At 50.6% G+C, this 21,437-nt stretch overlaps 2 protein-coding genes across 7 annotated transcripts; one reads left to right on the top strand and one right to left on the bottom strand.

Annotated features, from left to right (window-relative positions):
• The first annotated feature begins 1,832 nt into the window (after positions 1–1,832).
• On the top strand, positions 1,833–10,654 carry PHKG1 (phosphorylase kinase catalytic subunit gamma 1). 3 transcript variants are annotated; one of them, NM_001046486.1, is given in 10 exon segments: positions 1,833–1,944; positions 4,424–4,513; positions 5,266–5,444; positions 5,874–5,928; positions 7,805–7,870; positions 8,146–8,309; positions 8,695–8,785; positions 8,925–9,078; positions 9,257–9,382; positions 9,722–10,654. In NM_001046486.1, coding segments are annotated over 9 exon segments (1,164 nt in total). In that variant the 5' UTR covers positions 1,833–1,944; positions 4,424–4,430; the 3' UTR covers positions 9,968–10,654.
• On the bottom strand, positions 2,238–21,137 carry SUMF2 (sulfatase modifying factor 2). Of its 4 annotated transcripts, XM_059881231.1 has the most exons (10): positions 21,003–21,137; positions 19,186–19,342; positions 16,184–16,298; positions 15,385–15,429; positions 14,860–15,010; positions 13,929–13,984; positions 12,956–13,040; positions 12,633–12,777; positions 3,690–3,742; positions 2,238–3,287 (listed from the first exon to the last, which is right to left on the bottom strand). In XM_059881231.1, the coding sequence occupies exons 1-9, from the start codon at positions 21,067–21,069 to the stop codon at positions 3,736–3,738; spliced, it is 828 nt and encodes a 275-aa protein (XP_059737214.1). In that variant the 5' UTR covers positions 21,070–21,137; the 3' UTR covers positions 2,238–3,287; positions 3,690–3,735.
• Between the last annotated feature and the right edge of the window lie 300 nt (positions 21,138–21,437).

The raw sequence follows: 21,437 nt of genomic DNA, 5'->3' as shown, positions 1-21,437 counted from the left end.
GCTGTTGAGTGAATTACTCATTTGTTACCTCCTATCCTCAGCAGTGTTCTCAGAATGCTCCATTCTGCACCTAATCTAATTCAGTTCCTAAAAGAGGCCAAGACTGCATTGCCCAAGGACCTAAATGACCATAGACAATTCACTCTTGTCCAGTCCCCCAGCCTATTCCCTGGGTTCACCAATGGGCTTCTTTGCCTATTTTCCTAAATGCCTAAGACCCCTGAGTTCGTAGTGTTAATGCCGTTTATGTCCAAGGCAAGATGGTGTGTGTTGGGTACCCAGATAGGGTTGAAGCAGTGAATCCAAGGAAAATGAACCTCTGACAATAAAATGTAAGAGTCTGGCTGATCTGGCCTCTCCCTGGGGGAACCATGACTGTACAGAAAAGGGCACAGGGAATGATTCACTAGGTATGTTGGCCTTTTGCCCTAATGTCAGAGGGATTTTTGTCTTGCATTGAAACTAAACCAGCATGAGTCTACAGCTTAGAATCAGGAGAGGGAAAACAAATGAGTCTTTTTGACTGTAAGAGGGGACTTAAATGTTTTCATCCTTGGGACCAGATGTTGCATCTCAGTAAGCTGGTGGCCTTTATGGATAGAGACAAAGTCATTTACAACTCCTTTCTGTGTAACAATTCAGCAAAATATTTCCCTAGAATGAAAGAGGTAGTGACGTGGAAAGAGCATGTGGGCGTATACCTGGGGTTGACTTAGGCCCTTCCACTTGGTGACCTCATAGAACAAGTCACATTCTCTAAAATTGGCTTAATACCAGAGTTTCAGGGGCTCAAGTGAGAGTACATTTGCAGTACATTGTAAAATGCTCATTAAGTGGGCTTTTATAGGCTCGGCATCTGTATGAAGCACTGTATTATCCCTTTCTTCATTTGGTGTATTAGAATTAGGGGTTTGAATAACAAGTAGCTTTGGAATGAGAGAGCATTAAAAAAGTGTCTACTGGGACTTCCTGGTGGTCTGGTGGCTAAGACTTCACGCTCCCAATGCAGAAGGCCTGAGTCAGAGATGTAGATCTCACATGTCGCAACTAGAGTCCTCATGCAAAGAAGTGGCAAAGAAGATCAAAGACCCCTCCAGCCGCAGCTAGGACTCAACACAGCCAAATACATTATAAATAAAAAATAAATAGGAAAAAGCTTAATTTCTCTGAAATATTTTTTAAGTGTCCTTTTGATGCCAGCATACATTATTTCCAATTCTGTCAACCTCTTAAGCTAGAATCACACTGATGAGGACCCTAACCCAAAGGGCCCAAAGCCGCCCACAGTTAGCGCCCAAGTGTTTTTCCTGGCACATGAACCTCCTCTCATTCATCAGGAACTGCTGGCTGAAAACAAAATGAGTTAAGAATGAAATCTTGGAGGCTGATGAGAGATGGAGTCCGGGATAAACTTTGAGGTCTGCATTTGGTCAATCAGCCACACAAACCATAGCTGATCAGTTCCCCTGGACAGCCAGGCTGCAGAGTTGGCGCACAGGGGTGTCTCCAGAGCGCTCAGCACACAGAGAAGTCAGTGCATTCCTGGCAAGCTGGCTTTGTTCTCCCACATGCCGGAAGGCTTAGTGAGCTCCCGAGGGAGGCTTAGTGAGCTCCTGAGGGAAGACTGGTCACCGACTGATCACCACATGCTGTCCTGCCTGCTCCCAGGCCACCCGAACTTCCTTCACCCTCCACCAGAGGTCATCCCCTGGTGAGACTTGGCCTGCCAAGCCTTGGCCAGCATCCCAGCTTTGCAGTTGTGCTTTATTTTTGGCACATCAGCCTTCCGTCCTCAAGTAGAAGGAAGAACAGCAAGATATCCTACTCGGGCCACAAGTGTCTGCTCAGGACACGCTTCAGTCCTCCGCTGTCCCCTCTCCCTGGGCGGGTCCGGGACCTTTGGGATTCCCATCACGTTCACTCCAGGGCCTGCGAGGTATAGCGGTGAGTAGCTGGGTCAGTGAGTGATAAAAGCCTGGTGGGGAGCAGGAGAAGTCATGGGGTAGAGAAGACCCTCCCAAACCCACTAGGCCCACTTCTCACTTCTGACAGTAGACGAACCCAGGAGAATGGCAGCACTGACTTTTGAAGGTATTTGTCCACAGAAAGTAGATCCCTGTGACTGTTTGCAGACTGTCAGTTTTGGGGAGAGATGTTATATTCCAAAAAGGACCGGGCTACGTCCTCGCATTTGGGGACCCTTTACAAAGGGGTGCCTTGGGGGATGCAGGTGGGGACAGTGGACAGAGGCACGAAGCTGGCCCCAAGTTAGGCCTAGAGCAAGGGGATGGGGCAAGATGGACCTCATTACCTACCCGCCCAGTGCTGGAACTCGGGTGGAGATGGTGGTGCCAGGGAATGGGGCCCCTGGATGGGATGGCATGCCAGGCTGGGTTGGGATACACCCTCTGCGCATGGAGGGCTGGGGGAAGGGAGAGACCTCCTATCTGGCTTTGAGAGGTGGGGAGCAGGGGAACAGATGCCCGCCTTGGAGCTTTACAGGACTCACCAGGAACTGGGCTAATTTTTCTGGGGAACAGACACTCCTGTGCTCAGCCGGGGTTGCTGACGAGGGTGGAGTGGAGGCAGTGCCAGGCCTGCCGCTGGCAGAGGAGACCGTTGTTATTCTTGTCCTTCCCCCGGTAACCAGGCACCCAGCAGTGAGGACACCAGGCTTCCTGGAACAGCCAGCCTGTCTCCAGGCAGCCCAGGCTGCCGCCAGTCAGCAAACCGGCCCCTTGATCAGGCCAGGCCTTCTTGGACCCAGAAAGCGAGATGGAAGTGGGACCAGAGGCAGCTTTGGCTGTGCTGAGCGGAAGCTCGTGCCCGTTTTCTCTCTGCCCCTTTTCCAGTTGGTACAGCATTTTCTCCATTCCTCAAATCCTCCAAGCGAGGAAGGAGTTCGGTGCCCAGTGGCCTCCACGTTCCTGAAGCAAAGCCGGCCAGCTCCTCTGAGTCCAGGCCCGAGTGTCCTGGCTCCACTCTGCCTGCCTTGCAGCGGGACCACCCAGGGCTCACTGGTCGTTAGGTAGGGCCTGGGGCATGCTGAGGACAGGACCATCCTGTGGGCAGGAATCTGGACCAGAGGGATCCCTCCGGCCGCTGACTTACATCTGTGGAGCAGCACTAGTAATACGCCTGCACTGGGCCCGGCGGGAAGGGTGGTTGGGAAGTCCCAGAGACCATCACAGTTGGATGGAGTGGGCACACGTCCATGAGTGACACCAGGGGCCGGGACCAGGACTCACCCATCAAGCTCTGCCTCCCTCGGAGCACCTGGCACAGTGCTTCTCAGAGTATGAAAGAAAGGAAGGAGGAAAGGGGACTGGTAGTCCAGTGGTTAAGACGCCAGGCTTCCAGTGCTGGGGATGTGGGTTTGATCCTGGGTTGGGGAGCTAGGATCCCGCATGTCCAGTGGTGCAGCCCCCCAAATAAAACAATATAGGCAAAAAAAAAAAAAACCTTTTAAAAAAAGGAAGGGGAAAAGGAAGGAGGAAAGAGAACAGAGGAAGGAAGGAAGAGAGAAGGAGGGAGAGTGACAGAAGTCCTGGGTAAGGACGGAAGGAGTGAGGAAGCAGCAGTGGGAAGCATAGGAAGCCTGTCCTGGAAGGAGAGGTGTTTTCCGGGTAGGACAGTTACTACTGGAGCAATAAGGTGAGATTATGGGGGCGCCCGGTGAAGTCTCTCACCTTTTCCACAAGTGCAGAGGGCAGGCAAAGGAAAGCAGGACCGGCTTCATCTCCTCCAAGAGGAAAAAGAAACAGCACTTTAATTTGTCCTTTGCAGAGTTTGTTGGTGGTACTTCCTAAACCCAGGGGTGTGTTGGCCTTGTCAGAGCTAACCCTGGGGCCCAGTGGTCTGATTCCTGCCTCAAACCTGGGCTTGGACCTGGCTGACCATCTGCTGCTCCTTCTGGGGAGCAACAGCTAACAAGGAGAACATTTTGCGAGCCACGTGGTCAACTGGGGTCACAAGAGTTTACACCAGTGGGGAGAAGCAAGCTGAGCTCTTTCCAGAGCTTTCTTAAAATTCACAAGTGGTTTTTAAACTATCTTTTATTTTTAAAATTTTATTGATTTTTAATTGAAGGGTAATTGTTTTACAGTGTTGTGTTGGTTTCTGCCATGTATCAACATGAATCAGCTATAGCTATACTTACGTTACTTCCTTCTTGAACCTCCCTCCCACCTCCCATCCCATCCCACCCCTCTAGGTTGACACAGAGCACCAGGTTGAGTTCCCTGTGTTATACAGCACATTCCCATTGGCTATCTATAAAATTCACAAGCATTTATTTTGAATATTCACAAGAGGTCAGCCCTCTGCCAGGACATACAAAGCTAAGGGAGAGATGGTTTTAGCCCTCACAGACCACATCCCCTAGGTCAGGAAGGCTGACGGTTTCTTTCTGTTCCCCTCTTAGAGCTGATATGACCCAGGACAAGTCGCTGCCGGACTCCTCTTCTGCACAGAGCTTCTATGAGAACTATGAGCCCAAGGAGATCCTGGGCAGGTAAGGCCCAGACCTCCCCCAAGAAGTGCGATCCAAGCCTCTGGACGGCTCTGCGGGCAGGAGCAATCTCTCCTTGACCCTGAGCCCTGACCGTCTTCATCTCCAAAGCACTGTCCACTTAGAGAAAACTTCAGTTTGGGGTTTGGGATGGAGGAAGCAGGTATAAAGGCACCCAGATCAGAGACCCTCCCAGCAAAGGGAGCCCCACCCCCCACCCCAGAGCTGTTGACAGCACATCCAATCCAGCCTTGGCTCAGGGTCAGGGGTCAGGCGTCAGAATGCAGCTCGGGGTCCTAGGGGTGTACGGTTTCTTCCTCTGAGCTGAGAAAGAGCAGTGACGGAAACCAGGAGGCCTGAAAGCAGACTTCTTCCTCTGGCTCCCGGCAAATCGCCCCCATCCCCCGGAGCCTTCTTCAACCTTCCGTCCCCCAAAGCAGGGGTTCCTAACCTCGAGGATCTAATGCCTGATGCTCTGAGGTGGAGCTGATGCAATACTAATAGAAATAAAGTACACAATAAATGTAACACTCTTGAATCATCCCAAAACTATCCCTCATCCCACGGGTCCATGGAAAAACTGTCTTTCATGAAATTGGCCCCTGGTGCCAAAAATGGGCCCCAAAGTTGGGGACTGCTGCCCCGAAGCTCACAGGGAGTTGGGGGACAAGGCAGGACCTCTCTGCTGTGGCCTGAATGTGGGCCTCCCCCTGGGGTTAGGGGCCCCCGGGACCATCTGTCCTCTGCACCCCTAGGGGAGTGAGCAGCGTCGTCAGGCGCTGCATCCACAAGCCCACGTGCCAGGAGTACGCTGTGAAGATCATCGACATCACCGGCGGGGGCAGCTTCAGCTCCGAGGAGGTGCAGGAGCTGCGAGAGGCCACGCAGAAGGAGGTGGACATCCTGCGCAAGGTCTCGGGACACCCCAACATCAGTGAGTGGTGGCCCCGAGCCACGGCAGGGTGCCCTGCCCCCGTTCTGCGCTGATAACCCGGCCGGGGAGTGTGGCCCCAGTGCAGCTAGCCAGAAACACCCAGACTGTCTCCCGCAACCCAGGGCCCCCGCCGGCGCAGTGCCCGGAGGCTTGGGGCTCCCAGCTCCAACTTCCTGCTCCCAGGATTCAGCTCCAGGCCTCTTCCTTCAGCCCTACAGAAGGGATGACAGGCAGGGGTGTGGGTGGAGGAATGTGGAGTTCAAAGTCCCTGGCTGCCCCCTCTCCTGGGGGGAGGGGGAGGCTTCCTTTGAACCCTGAAACCCCCTCCAGCTTCTGAGTCAGCCCACAGCGCCTTTAATCCCCTCACCCCTGCATTCCACTGCCCCGCCTGGGCTCCTCTGCTCCTGAGATGAGCCATTTCCATTTCAGTACAGCTGAAGGACACTTATGAGACCAACACCTTCTTCTTCTTGGTGTTTGATCTGTAAGTACCCAGGCCTGGGGCCTAACTGAGAAAATTCTCCCCATTCAGGGCTTCCTGGAGACCAGAAGCCAGCCCCCTACATGGTGGACATCAAATAAGGACACAGAAGTTTTAGGCAGATCAGGCCCCTGGGATCAGGCTGCCTGGTTTTGAACCCTGCGTCCCTTCTGGGCTGGACGATTTACTTTCCACATCAGCTTTCTCATCAGGATTGCAGGAGTAATAAATACACAGGGACTGACACAATGTAAATGCTAGTCATTACTAACTACCATGTGATGACCAGGGCGGCCAGGCAATGCTTATTCTAGACACTGAGGATAGGCAAACCTACTGCGTGCACGAGTTTTCACCGAGAGTGAGGAGAAAGCAATCAAGTCATAAAACACACACAGAGTTATGCACATTTCCAGACACACAGAGCTGAGCAAGGGTCAGAGGGAGCGGGTGGGGAATGTTCTCCAGAAGTGACCTGAACAGAGACCTGGATGAAGGGCGAGATGGAGTCCAGCCAAGACCCAGAGAAGGAGCCCCCAGCAGAGGGAAGAGCTGAGGCAGTATTGGGGCAAGAGGCCCACGAGAGAGGCAGGCGGTAGAGATTGTATTTGGCATGTAGTTCAAAGATTGACATTATCATCATTGTCATCATCACCATCATCACTGTCAACAACACGTCACTATTCCTTTGCTTGTGCACCAACAGGACTATTGAGATAAGCTCCTTGTCATCTAGGGACTAGATTTACTTCAGAGAATTATTCAAGCAGATTTTGTATTGTTGGAACTTTTTTTTTGTCGCCATACTGAACATGCACAGTGTTACTTTTTTTCGTGGAGACACCATTTAATTTGGCCTTTGTGTATAATTAAACTGCCAGCTGTAGGAGGCAGGAGCCTGCTGATGGCCCTTGCAGTGTCCCAGCGTTTACTGGTACATCTTTTTGCTGCTGCTCTGCCATTAGTGAGTTCTCCTAGTGTGTTTAAAATGGAATTGAAGTGATCAAAACCGGAGGCACACATTGCTTTTTAAGAACATGGTACTGATCATGTCTGAATTACATCTGTAATTTCTGGGCTGCTCCTCAAAGAGAACTCCCCTCCCTGCTGCATCAGCTAAATTCAAGGATTTTCTTGTCTCCCTCTGATACTAGCCAAAATCTCTTGGACCCTGCTTTCCCTGGAGGGGTGGGCAGGATACACCTTTTTTATTCAACCAAGGGAGGCTTTCCCAGGACCCCTCCAGCCTTGCCCAGCTGCAGCTGTCTCAACTCTGCTCAGTGGCTCAGTCCTGTAGAGCCCTTGGGGGCAGCTCAAATGTCTCTAACCTTTGAAGAAGTTGCTTGGGAAGTTATTTATAATGCTGCCTCAAGTTGCCCTCCAGGGTGTAACTAGATTATTCCAGCAGAGACCTCCTTCTAGATCCTCTCAAGTGGGAAGATGGAATCACACTTCTAAAAAATCCAAAAATAGGCAAAACCGCTCCTCCATCACTTGTACTGCTGCTGCTTCCATTTGTTCCTCGAAAAAGACAGGACACTCTGGTCCTTCTGATCTGGGTCTGGGACCTTGGGCCAGTGACTCAGGGTCCCTTTCTCCTCCCCCGACTCTGATTTTGGCTTTGATGGGTCCCAGTCCATGCTGTCACTCCCACACATGGGGGACCCTCACAATGGTGGCACCCCACCCCTCCAGTGTCCCTTGTTCTTACTCCAACCTTCCCAGACAGCCTCTCCACTCACTTCCCCAGCTCCTCCCTGCAGACTGTGGTCCTTAGTGGGGAGTGGGCCACTTTACCCCTGGAGGTGTTAGGTGGGAAATAGGGTAAGGAGGGGGTAACCTGCTGGGCCATCCAGTGACAAATCCTCTGTCCCCGCAGGATGAAGAGAGGGGAGCTCTTTGACTACCTCACTGAGAAGGTCACCCTGAGTGAGAAAGAGACCAGGTGAGGGTCCACTTGCCCCTCTCCCTACTTCCTGTCTGAGTCCAGCTTAGGCACGGAGGTTGTGGAGGCAGCGAGGCATGCACTGGTCTGGTTGGGGAGTGTGCGCTGTGGGCTATGGTGGTATCCCTCCTTCCTTGACCCAGCCTAGGTGGGTCCGCCTGTCTGGAGTCCTCCGTCACTTGCAGTCAGGCTGGCCTATGGGCTTTGGTCTCCCTGCCTGTTACCTGACCTTGCAGAGTAGCAGATGAGGGTAACGTGTGCCTGTGCCACCCCAGGAAGATCATGAGAGCCCTGCTGGAGGTGATCGCCACCTTGCACAGACTCAACATCGTGCATCGGGATCTGAAGCCTGAGAACATCCTCCTGGACGATAACATGAACATCAAGCTTACAGACTTCGGCTTTTCCTGCCAGCTGGAGCCAGGAGAGAAGCTGCGAGGTCTGGAAACGTGGCCCCGGCCCGTGTTAGGGGCTCAGGCTCTCTCATCAGCTCTCCCGGGAACAGGGACTGCCTGGGTTTTTTCCCCCCAGAATAAAAAATCTTACCATTTCAAGGCTGGCTCTCTCTTCCCGGGACTGGGCTGAGCCAGGTTCCCACTGCCTGTGTTCCAACCCAGTGCTGGCTCCTATGACCAAGCCACTGACAGGCCCCAAGTGGGTGGCCATAGGAGCTAGCACCCTGGCCTGCCCTTGGCTCTGAGCCTGGGGCCGTGTTCAGAGTCCCAGTCCGGCCATACCACTTCAGTTCCACGTCTACTGTCCCTGTGGGCCTTTCTCTTCCATGTGCCTCTGCTGACCTGCCCCGATGGAAACTGTCCCTGCAGAGGTCTGTGGGACCCCCAGTTACCTGGCCCCTGAGATCATCGAGTGCTCCATGAACGATGACCACCCCGGCTATGGGAAGGAGGTGGACATGTGAGTGTGTTGGGGGGAGGGAGGTGACCCGTAGGGACAGGGGTGCTCCCCTGACTGGGAGCACCTGGCTGGGGAAGGGGGATGGGGTGGGCGCTACAGCCCGCCCACCTGTCTCCCTCCGCTGCTCCCCCGATGCCAGGTGGAGCACGGGGGTCATCATGTACACGCTGCTGGCCGGCTCCCCGCCCTTCTGGCATCGCAAGCAGATGCTGATGTTGAGAATGATCATGAGTGGCAACTACCAGTTTGGCTCACCGGAATGGGATGATTACTCGGACACCGTGAAGGACTTGGTGAGAGGCCGGGTGTGCTGGCTCCCGGGCTCAGGCAAGGGGCAAGTCCAGTGTTGGTGTTGGAGTTGGGGGGGGGGGGTGTTGGGGGTCGGGGGAGGAGTGGTGGGAGAGATGGAGGCGCCTGCTGCGAGAGAGACCCCGGCCTGACACGTCCTCCGTTCCACCATGTTTCTCTCAGGTTTCCCGCTTCTTGGTGGTGAGCCCCCAGAGGCGCTGCTCGGCAGAAGAGGCCTTGGCGCACCCCTTCTTCCAGCAGTACGTGGTGGAGGAAGTGCGTCACTTCAGCCCCCGGGGCAAGTTCAAGGTACTACGGGCTCACCTCCCACTCAGGGCCCCTGAAACCCAAGCCCCCAGTGCCCTTCATACGGACTCCTTACGACCACCTGCCCTTCCCCTCCCATCCAGCCCTATGATGGTTCCAGCTCAATTTCTTCCGGCTTCTGTTGCTGATAGTCTAAAAGCCTGCGCTTGCGGGTCGGGCGGGAATGGGGGTAATTGGGGGGCGGGGGGCGGTGACGGTAGGACGCGCCCAACCGACGCCACACAAGGCTTGGAGACATCCGAGCTCGGGTCGGCCTGCGCGGGACGCGGGAGGAGACAGGCCTGGGGGTGTGGCCCAGCGCTCAGGCCCCGCCCCCCGCAGGTGATCTGCCTGACGGTGCTGGCTTCAGTGCGCATCTACTACCAGTACCGCCGGGTGAAGCCCGTGACCCGGGAGATCGTCATTCGAGACCCCTACGCCCTCCGGCCTCTTCGGCGACTCATCGACGCCTATGCTTTCCGGATCTATGGTCACTGGGTGAAGAAAGGGCAGCAGCAGAACCGGGCGGCCCTCTTCGAGAACACGCCCAAGGCCGTGCTCCTCTCCCTGGCTGAGGAGGACTTCTGAGCGGAGGGCGGGCGGGGTAGGTGGGGTGGGGGTCAGGCAGGGTGCAGAAGCCGCCGAAAGGGGGTGAGAGTGTGTGCAGGGCCCTGTCCAGAGGGTACACTTGGCCCTGGCCAGGACCCCAGGAACTGGGGCCACTCTCCCCTCTCAGAGGCATCATTTGGTGGTCAGTGCAGCCGAAGCCAGGCCCCCGGACTAGGGGACCAGCTGTGGTCTAGAACCTGGAGCCTCTATGCAGCTCCACTGCCTAGGTGTACTACCATCTCCACTTCTCCTCTGGAGGCCCAGAGTTACTGACAGTGCACTGCCCAGGGGGTCCCAGGGTGAGGATGAAAGAGAACAGTCTGAGAATCACACAGGTGATTTTTACTGACCCCACAATACCCAGTGACACCATGGGAGCAGGTTCTTCTCTGGGGACGTTTATCGAGGCATGTGGGCGCCCTTGCATAATTAACAATAGAAAGGGAATCATCTGCTGTTTCTTCTGAGTACTATTCATTCTGCGACTCCCATGGTGCACAGTCTCACCTGGTAAATCCATGGTTCTCCTAGGCCCTTTTAAGACTGACACTGAGCTTTAAAGAGCCCACGGAACTGCATTTCATGTGCTGGAAACCAGGTTCCCTTGGAGATGTGTGAAACCCCACAAATAAGGCAAATAAAGGAATCATTTTCTTTCTATGGCAACTTGCTGGGAAAACAAGGAGGCCTGGGGAGATTCTGGATTCCCTAAGAGCTCAGTTGGTAAAGAATCCACCTGCAGTGCATGAGACCCTGGTTCAATTCCTGGGTTGGGGGAGATTCTGCCTTGAATAATGTCAGATCCCTGGGTCAGACATCATGAAAGGGGGAAGGAGCAGATTGAAAATTTTTTTCACAAACTGCCTTTCTGAGCACTGTGACCTAACTGTTTGAATATGTGGCCCCTATATGGTCAATATCTGACCTCTAAGAGAAACATCCAGCTCCTGGCCACAATCAATAAGTTGGGCCCCTTCTCCAAGACACAGTATCACCCTTCTGTGGAGGTCAGGGTCCTTTCCTGCCCTGGGGAGAGGTGCCTGTCACAGAGGATAGGGAAGGGGATGGAGGTCATCTGGAGTCTGGCTGTGTTTGGAATGTGGCCGGGGAGTGGCCTGGGTGCCACAGGACTCTTCTGGTTTCTGCATAGCCACTCACAGCTCTCCAGGCGGTCGGCCTGCACCGGAAGCGCAGCGGAAGCCTAGGTTGTCTGAGGCTGAATCTGGAGTGTTGCCCATCCTGCCACCAGAGAATGGGAGAGAGAATGGACATTTGCTGAGAAAGGGGCCTGGGCCTCACCCAGCTCTCCTGCTCCAGCTCCCAGGGCCTTCTGTGGTCTGGGGGGTTTGGGGGCTGGGGACTGAGGAGGGCCTAGTCTTGAAAGAAAAGTGGTATGAGGGCAGGTCCAGAGGGCATGCCATTCCTGGGGAGTGGGGAGAGGTAAGAAGGGACCTTGGGACAGGGTGGAGGAAGCGAGGCTGGTCCTGAGACTGCATGGAAGGCAGGAAAGGCCGTGCTAATAACTTCCAACTGTTGGTAGTTTAGACTAATAACTCAGCCAAAAAGAACCTGTTGGCAACAAGTGAGACCATCACAGCCTCAATCAGTACTCACACTTTTCAAAGAACTTTCACATGGATTCCTGCATTTGCTATTTCTCTTACTGCTCTGGAGGGTAGGTTTTGTTCACCATCTCACAGACCCCAGAATCAGATACCAGGAAGATTTACATGTCTTGCCCAAGGCCAACCACTCTTTCAGCAGAATCAGCAGCAAACCCAATTTCCTGGTCCCCAGACCAATACTTTCTCCACTCCTTTGTCCTAAGGTAAAAGGGGAAAGACTTCTCTGGTGGCCCAATAGTTAAAAATCCACCTTGCAATGCAGGGAATGGGGTTTGACTCCTGGTCAGGGAATGACGATCCCACATTCCTTGGGGCAACTAAACCAGTGCACTGAACTACTGAGCCCAGGTGCCACAACTAGAGTTTGTGAGTCACAATGAAAGATCCTGCCTGATGCAATGCAGCAAATAAATAAGTAAATAAACATTAAAAAAAAAAAAAAAAGGTGAGGATAATCCACATGGCCTCTCTACCATCCTTAAAGAAACCAGGAGCAGGAGGAGCTGCAAGGAGATTAATCAAAATAAATCTACAGACAAAGCAGAAAGTCCTAGAAGGCAACTTGGGAGCTGGGAACTCTACCATTCAGGGGCCAGCACTAACCATCACTAATCATCTGTATGAAATAAGCAGGCCCAGGACCGCCCTGAGACTATTTTTCCTTGATTGTAAAACAAAATGGTTGCATAAAATGTTTTTTTACATGCCCTCTTTGTTAGAAAAGTTAATATTTCAATGATCCCTGGCCATGACCTATTGATGTGGCCATTCCAGTCCCCTCCCTCTGCACGCCTAGCTATGAGGATAAGAGAAACCCATATAATTAAGACATTAGACACAGTCTCTCTTGGTGCTGAGAGCTGGCAGGAAAAGGCACCGGGCTCCTGGCTTTACCTGGTGAGGTTGGCTTGCTTTCTGTTCTGGACCCCACCCCCCAGTGGAGAGAGAGGTGTAGAAGCAGCACCCACAGCAGCTCCGGTGCTACCTGTGCTCCAGGAGACCAGGACCCAGCCCCTCACCTGGTGGTGACACGTGCCCGGTGGTTGGCAGAGCCATCGGCTGTGTCGATCCAGGACGCCCCCCGGAGGACACGCATGTCCTGGTCGGCAGCCTGGTACTGTGACGCCGTCCACTCCCATACGTTGCCCACGAGGTCATAGAGCCCTGTGGCACAGCAGCAGCTCAGGCCCTGGCTGGGAATGCCACCTCCACCCGCCCTGACCAACAACGGCCCAGGGGACCGAATCCTTCCCAGCACTGCTTCTCCTGCCTCGACTACCAGGCAGAACCATCCAGCCAACCAACCTGTGAGCGCTGACAGCAACCCGCTGTGTAGTCTTACCATAGTCATTCTGTGGGGGGAAAGCATTCACGGGGGAGACGCCATGGAAGCCATCCTCAGCCTTGTCGCCCTTGGGGAACTTTCCCTGGGGTGGGTGGGAAGGGATGTTTAGGTTACAGGATTTACCATCCACTTGCCCAGAGGGGTTTTAACCAAGGCCATCTTGCGGTACCCTCTGGGGTAGGGGAAGGGCATGGGGCAGTGACCTGAGGTCCCAAGCTAGCTGCCTCATGTCCTCCACCATGACCTCCTGGCTGGATTAGGAAGTCTGTGGTTCCCCGTATGTCCACACCCGCCCAGCCCACCCACTTCTCCACTCTCAGCGACTTCCCTCAGCTGCATGAACCCCACGTGCCTTCGGAGGAAAGGCCCTGTCTCCCCGCTCTGTACCCCGCCTCTCCCTACAGGAACCAGTGCTCCCTTGCACCTTCCCCTTCCCTTCCACCTTCCCTTCCCTTCCACCACCAACAGGCTTCACTCTCCCTTACCTGCCCTGACCCTGCCTTCCTCACCTCCTGCTCTTTACCACCAAGATTCTGGAACAAGTAACCAGTGTTTGCTGATGTCATTTGTTCAACTTATTCATTCGACTGGAGGGCAGCAGCTCTGTGTGCCAGCCCTCAGAGTCTGTCACATCTCTGAACACGCTGGACCCTTTCCCACTGCTGACACGCATGGTGTTTCCCCCATTTTTCTCCTGGCAAGCTTCAGTTCCACCAGCTCAAATGGCACGTTCACCGTCCAGTCACTCCCCCACCGTCCCAGGCAGGGATGCGCTCCTGAGCACACACTGCTCATCTTCACCGCAGCCCCACTACACTGTCTTTCGCTTTATCCCTTTACTGCTTTACCCCTTTTCCGGTCTGTTAGAACACGGAGGCCCCTGAGTCCCATGGCCTAATGCCATGCCCAGCCTGCAGCAAGTCTCAATCCACACCCTCAGAAAAGAACAAGGGCGAGGAACTTGTCTTACCTGCCACAGGTTGGTGCGGTTTGGCTGGAACTTGTTTCCCCAGGGGTACACCTGACCTGCCGGGAGGGCAAGGAGACAGCAGAGGAGGGGAGAGGTAAAGGGTTAGGGAAGAAGGGAAAGACAGAAGGAGCGAGGGGACCGAAAGGAAGAGAGGAGGTGATGAGAAAGAAGAGTAAGATGACTCACTTTGACATCTCACACCCTTCCCTTGTCCTCACAGAACTGCACTCAGAGCCCCTGACTTCTGATCTGTTCCTGGACAGCACAATCCTAGGTGTGATTTGGACCAGTGCCATTCTGTAAACTATCTGTTACCCACTCATGCTGGGGTAAGTACAGAAACCAAGGGTAAGCACTGAGAGATTTGTTCACTGGACTTAGACTGGATCAATGAACAAGCAATCTCATTTATCACATGAATAATACTGACTATGGGTTTAGCTGGTGTTCATTCAAAGAGTGTGTAGAGGCAGTGAATATGGGGAATTGCCATTTCACTCTAACTTTTTGTTTAGTTAGGATTGAGAAATAACTGAGTTACGAACAAATAGCAGTTTGTCACATTAATCCCTCCACAGCTATGGAAAAGGTATCCAGCGTAGGGAATACTTTTCTTTTCCTCACGCCATGTGGTTCTGATTGTATTTATCTGAAGTGGCACATGTCTGTGGAATCTCCAACAATTAAAAAAAAGTATGTCTGTTTTTTCATTCCATTTTCTAGTTATTAATTTTTATGGTATTTTATGGAAGTACTGGTTTGAGACAGATTAGAAATAACAGTAACAACTGATCCATGACCACAGAGTGTAAGAAGCACTACTCCAGGGAGTGTGAGCCCGTCCCACCCTTTGAAGCTCCCCCGCCCCCGCACCCATGCAAGGCAGGATGGAGAGAAAGAATCAAGGAAGATTGCCCTGGCATCTCTATACCCTTCAAGCCCCCTCGGGCAGCAAACTCCCACTCTTCCTCGGTGGGCAGCCGTTTCCCCCGCCAAGCACAGTAGGCACGGGCATCATTCCAGCTCACGTGTACCACTGGGAACTCCAGTTTCTCTCGGATGCCAGAGCCAGGACCTGCAGGCTGATAGCCAGGATGAAGTGAGACAAGCTTCTGGGAGCTCATGGAAGTCTGAGGAAGGCTAGGCTTAGGGTGCCTGAGTTCAGCTTTTACCACTAGATGGAGCAAGGAAGTAGGAAGAGAGAGCCTGGTGAGCGAGGAGAGGTCCAGAGACAGAAAGGACTACACGAGACAAAAGGGAGAAAGGGGACAAAGGGGATGGGCCAGGGTAAAAGGACTGGTGCAGAGCACACGGGGCAGCTTGGCTGCTTCCCTGAAATTTCTCCGTCATCCTTTAAAACTCAGTATTCCCAGATGGGCAAGGGATCACGGGAAGCCAGGCTTCCACAATGAGAGTCAGCAGGGGTAGGAAACAAGACTGAGGAACCAACCCTTACCTGCCTCCAGAATGCCCTTTCTACGGGGAGCCACCAGAGGAGAGACTGCAAAAAAGAAGGAGCGCAATTACAAGGTGCTCTGACCCAGCGAGGCACCTTCCTGACGGACATCCAGGAGGCAGAGACTTCAGGCTGAGACTCAGGTGGTCCAAGTGAGGCTGTGTCTGGGATCTTTTACTTATTTGTTTATGGCTGTGTGGGGTGTTGGCTGCTGTGCGGGCTTTTCTCTAGGGTGAGTGGGGCTACTCTCTAGTTGCGGTACATGGGCTTCTCGTTGCAGTGGGTTCTCTTATCGTGGCTCATGGGCTTCAGTAGTTAGGGCTCCCAGGCTCTAGAGCACAGGCTCAGTAGTTGTGGCACACGGCCTTAGTCACTCACTGGCATGTGGGATCTTCCTGGATCAGGGATCAAACCGTCATCTCCTGCATTGGCAGGCAGATTCTTTACCACTGAGCCACCAGGGAAGCCCCTGTGTTCAGAATCTTTAAAGTGTGACACCTCAACACCCTTATTAGAAGGAGGCTTCTCCAGGGGTTCTCTGGCTGGTCCAGGGAGTACGCTGAACCCTGTGTATTATCTGCATCTTACAGTTCTCTCTCTGTGGACCTCAGCACAGAGTGAACTTCCCGGGAGTGTGTGTTCATCTGGCTCTTCCAGGGTGGGTCTCTCTGGCTTCTTTCTTGCCTCTGGTTCTCAGGTTTGATTCTCTACGGTGGCCCAGGTGACCCCCTAGACCCCATAGGCTTCTCGGTCCAGGTCCCACTCCCATGAACCCAGCTGCAAGCCTGGGTTCTCTTACCTGCATTCTCTGGGTTGCTTTGTTTCTAAGCTCATCAGAGACAAGGTCCTCAAAGACAAAGCTCCACCCAAACACCTCAGCCTCTGTGCGGTACTTTTTCTCCCTGACAAACTCCCTAAAAAGAGAGATTTCATAGTTTAGCGGATAGGCGTCTGTGCTCCACCCTCACCCTCTCTTGCTGCAGCAAACCTCATACACCCTTATCCTATTAGTCACACATCATAGAGTCTTTAGGAACTACAAGGAATTAACCTGAGAGCCTGAGCAGATTTTCTTTTAAAATTTGTTTCTGTGTGTGCAATTCACAAACAGGAGAATTCACATTTTTGGGGGTATAGTTTTGTGAGTTTTGATAAACCATATAGTCATTGTCACAATCAAGATACAGAGCAGTTCCATTAACTGCCCCCCAAAATTCCCCGATGCCTCCTCAAACACTGATCTGTTTTTTGTCTCCATAGTTCTGCCTTTCCCAGAATGTCAATTCACATAAACTGAATCAGGCAGTATGTAGTTTTGGGGTCTGGCTTCTTTCACTTAGCATACTGCTTCCAAGAATCATCCATGTTGTTGACAATGTCAGTGGTTTGTTCCTTTTTTTTTTTTGGGGGGGGCAGTTTTATTGCTGAGTAGTATTTCACTGGATGGATAGACCAGATTTCATTTATCCATTCACCAGCTGCAGGTCATCTGGGTTATCTCCAGTTTTTGGGAGATAATGAATAAAGCTGCTGAGAAGATTCAAGGGCAGGGAGTGGGTCTCTCTTCAACACATACCTAATCTCACATCGATCATGGGAGGAAGGGAGAATAGGTTTTACTATCTCCCTCAGACAGATGAGAGAAATTGAGTCAAATCAAAATGACTTGCTGAGGGACTTCTCTGTGGTCCAGCGGTTAAGAATCTGCCTTGCAATGCAGGGGATGCGGGTTCAATCCCTGGTAGGGAAACTAAGATCCCACATGCCGAGAAGCTACTGAACCTGAAAGCCACAACTAGAGAGTCCAAGTGCTGCAACTAAGACCCAATGTCACCAAACAAATGAATATTTGTTTTAAGAAATGACTTGCTGAGATTTTATAATGGATTTTCATATAGTTTGGTATGGTTGAGCCAATTTCAACATGCAGATTTCCAGGATAAGACAGATTGTTTTCTCTGGACTGAGAGTACCCGGTTGGTGTTAGCCCTCTGATATTAGAAGACACTGTTCACCCATCAAAGGGGTACTAAGAATGGAGGAGGAGGCGAGATTTGGTAGCAATAGTTACTTATTGACCTCTGACCATCTGAATGGTTTGAGACTCTTACCAGAGAGGTAAACACAGATTACAGGTTCTAAGCAAAGTTTAGGGGCTTTCTGGGGGTGACATTATATTTCCTTCATCTAAAAGGTCATCATTTGAAACATAAAAGAATGCATCTATCTAGCTAGCAATTTATGGTTGTCATCATGTGGTGTGAGCCTGATCAGAAGTGATTTCTCCTTTGATTTTAATAACTTTCCTTTTACAAATATTTTTTAAAGCATATATAACATTATATTATAGAAAAATGAGAAAACATAGGTAAGAAAAAGGAAAAAACTAAAACCATCCATTATCACACCAAGATACAACTGTCTATATTCTCTCCCTCTTCACTCCACAACCAAGTTTTTTTTTTTTTAAGATGACATCTCTAATTTATTTATTTATTTTTGGCTACACTGTGCAGCATGCAGACTCTCAGTTCCCTGACCAAGAACTGAACCAGTGCCCTGCCTTGGGAGCACAGAGTCTTAACCACTGGACTGCCAGGGATGTCCCCAATCAAGGGTTTTTAAATCGCTTTTATAAGGTTCTTCCTGTCATTATTTTCATTTGGAAATCACAAAAACATGAGCAAAATCCATCACCTCATGCAATATTGCATCTTCCAGTTCTTTTTAACACATATACATTCTACACACATAGTTTAAAAAACTGGGCCAAATCCTATGTAGTATTTTGTAACCTTTCTTCACAACATTTTTAACTATCTCTTTTTGACAACAGGTTTTTAAGGCTGCTAAGTATTCTGTTATATTGATGCAATATATTTAAGTGATCCTTAAATTGTTAACATTTATTTACAAGATCACCTTTTTAGCTAAACTTTTTTGGACAACCTTAATTCTTCAAGACAAATTCCTAGAGGTGGAACCAATGAGTCAAAAGGCCTGAGGAGTTTACTGACAATCTTTATGCTTATTTTAGCCTGAGTCTCCTGAATCAATTTTCACCAGCAAGTTTTGATCTTGAAAACTTTTAAATCCACAAATGTAAAATTTGAGTCATTTTTCACATTTGCTTTATCTTCCCATCCTTTCCTCTTCCTTCCCCCCTCCTTTCTATATACTCCTCCCTCCACTGTTTGAAGGTAAATTACTGACATGTGCTGGATCATTTTCTACTTTAGCCTACCCAAAATGTATCACTTTGGGGACATTGAGGCATTCAACATGGCTTCTTAGATTAAGCTGGAATCAAAATGTTTGATTCTGGAAATAATTCCATTTCCCTAAGTAATACTGGGTTGGCCAAGAAGTCTGTTCAGTTAGTTCAGTAACATCCTTGTTGAAACTGAAAAATACGTCATTTTAACTTAAAACCAAACGCACTTTTTGGCCAACCCAATATAAAGGGAATTTAAGGAACTCTCAACTATTATGCCCCTTCTCCCGATTCATCCTCTTCTGTTGAAGAGTGTCTGACTTCTGCCCATGTTTCTCAGTGCTATGCCCAGTGCACGGGACAATCCACTGGCTCAAGAATCAGGGGATCTGAGTTACAGGCCCAGTTGGCCACTCATGAAAGATGAGGACTCTTTGGACTTCAGATTCCTCATCTGAAAAATGCAGATAACACTTGCAAAGGTCATATTCTGATAGTGAACAAGCTAAGCTCCTTTTAAATATTGTGAAATATTATTAGAGTAACTCTTCCAGGAGTCACTTCTCCTGGAAGAACACTGGGAGTACCTGAAGTCTTTGTTGGTGACAGGAAATATGTCGATGGCAAAGGGTTTTACCGTCACCTCCCGGACAGGTCCTTCACCATCTCTGCCATCTGGTGAATCAGTTCCCATCTGGAATCGCCCACCTGGTAGCTGGACCATGTTGACTGTCTGCCCATTTCCTGCAGAGGAAAAAGAGAGTGGTCATTAATTACATGAATATATATAAAACAAGTGGCAATATTTGGATCATATGTAAGACTCAATGCTATAGTGAAAAAATCTGGAGGCTGAAAAATTTGGCTTTAAATTCTTATTCTGCCACTTAATTTGCTGAATGACCTTGGGCAAATTACTTCTTCTGGATTTCAGTTTCTTCATCTATAAAATGGGGGTAATATCTAACTAACTCAAATGCATGGCTATATTAAAATGTGTGAAATGTTTAGCACATGGTAGGTTTTCAACAAATGATTTTCTTTCTTTACCTCTCTGTCCCTCTACATGACAACCCTTTGTCCCAGTGAGATAAATCTAAACATTGTAAGAATCTGCCTGCCAGTGCAGGAGACCAGGTTTGATCCTTGGGTTGGGAAGATCCCCTGGAGAAAGAAGTAGCAACCCACTGCAGAATACTTGCCTGGGAAATTCCATGGACAGAGGAGCCTGGTAGGCTACAGTCCCTGGAGTCGCAAGAGTCCGACACGAGTTATCGACTAAACAACAGCATAGCCTTAAATACATCTATCAACTTTCCATTCATTCTTCCGCTCATGTTGTTTCTTTGCCTCTTCTCCATTACATAAGAAAGAAAAGAACTACATCTATTTTCCCAGGTTATACCTGGCACCTAGCACAAGTGCACAAAAATTATCATCAAATAATCGAATGAACTCTCTCATACATGCTCTTTGAATACCTCAAAAAAAAAAAAAATCATAGTATTAAAAGGATCTTTATTTCAACTCCCTCATTTGACAGGAAGAAACCAAGACCCTAAAGGCCACACTCCTCTGGCTTGATGTACTACTTTGTTGTGTTTTTACCTAAAGATGTCTAAGTACTCTAAGTTCCCTAAAGGCAGAGTCCACACGTTTTCATGTCCCCCAGAATCTTATCTTTGGCCCTTTTCTGGATCTCATTCTGACACACACTAATGATTTAATCAACTTTAAGGGAGGCTGGAGGGTGGAATAGAGCAAGCAGGAGATTCTCAGACTAAAAGAGAATTAAGAAACAACACACAATAGCAATATTTGAATTTTATTTGGACATTAATTCCACAAGTAAACTATAATTTAAGAACAGAGCAGATAGATTTGAACACTAACTGGATGTTTAATGACATTAAGGAGTATTGTTAATTTTTTAGGTGGGAGAGTTAGTGATACTTTGTGTGTGTGTGTGTGTGTGTGTGTGTGTGATTTCTTGTCTTTTTGGCTACTCAAACTAAATAATTACGAATAAAACTGTATTGTGCCTCAATTCACTCCAAACTAAATCTCCCAGAGGAATGGAAAAATGGAAGGGGTTACAAACAAGCAAGATTAAAATTGGCAACTGTTTAAACTGGGAAACAGGTACGTGGCGGGGGGCGGGGGGAGGCGCGGGGGGCGGGCGGGAGAGGCTTGTTTTATTAATTTTTTTATGCTCAAAAGATTCCAGAATAATAAATTAAAAGTTTAAAAAAAAAAAGTGAAATACAACGATATGAGCTGTTAACCCCCTCGCCCAGCTGGCCGCCTCTGGGAGGTACCTCCGGGCGCTGCCAGCCGCGGTGGCCGAGCGCTCCAGCCCTTTCCTCCTGCCTCCTGGGACAGTCGGGCAGGCCAGCACACTGACCTAGTTCGAGCCACCGGCCGGAGAGGAGCGACAGCACAGTCAGCAGCGGCGACAGCGAAATGCCCATGCCGGGAACACGAGTCCCCGGAGCACCGCTGCAGGAGTAGCACCACCCTGCGGCTCTGTTGCGCACGCGCCCCGCACGCCTCACGTCGGCGGCCGTGCCCTGCGCGCGCGTGCGCACTGTTCACGAGAGCCCACCCAGCTAGCAGTCAGTCCGGAGTTAGGCGGCGACTAGAGTCCCAAATTCCCACGTTGTGTTCTAGAACCGGTTAAGAAGCTATTTCCTCAGGATTAAGGTCTAGAAGCTGAAGCTCCAGTATTTTGGTCATCTGATGTGAACAGCTGACTCACTGGAAAAGTCCCTGATGCTCGGAATGGTTGAGGGAAGAGGGCGTCAGAGGATGAGAAGGCTGGATGGCATCACCAATGCAA

Source organism: Bos taurus, chromosome 25 (assembly GCF_002263795.3).
Source record: "Bos taurus isolate L1 Dominette 01449 registration number 42190680 breed Hereford chromosome 25, ARS-UCD2.0, whole genome shotgun sequence".
NCBI classification, from domain to species: Eukaryota; Metazoa; Chordata; class Mammalia; order Artiodactyla; family Bovidae; genus Bos; species Bos taurus.
This window is presented reverse-complemented; position numbering and strand designations above follow the sequence as displayed.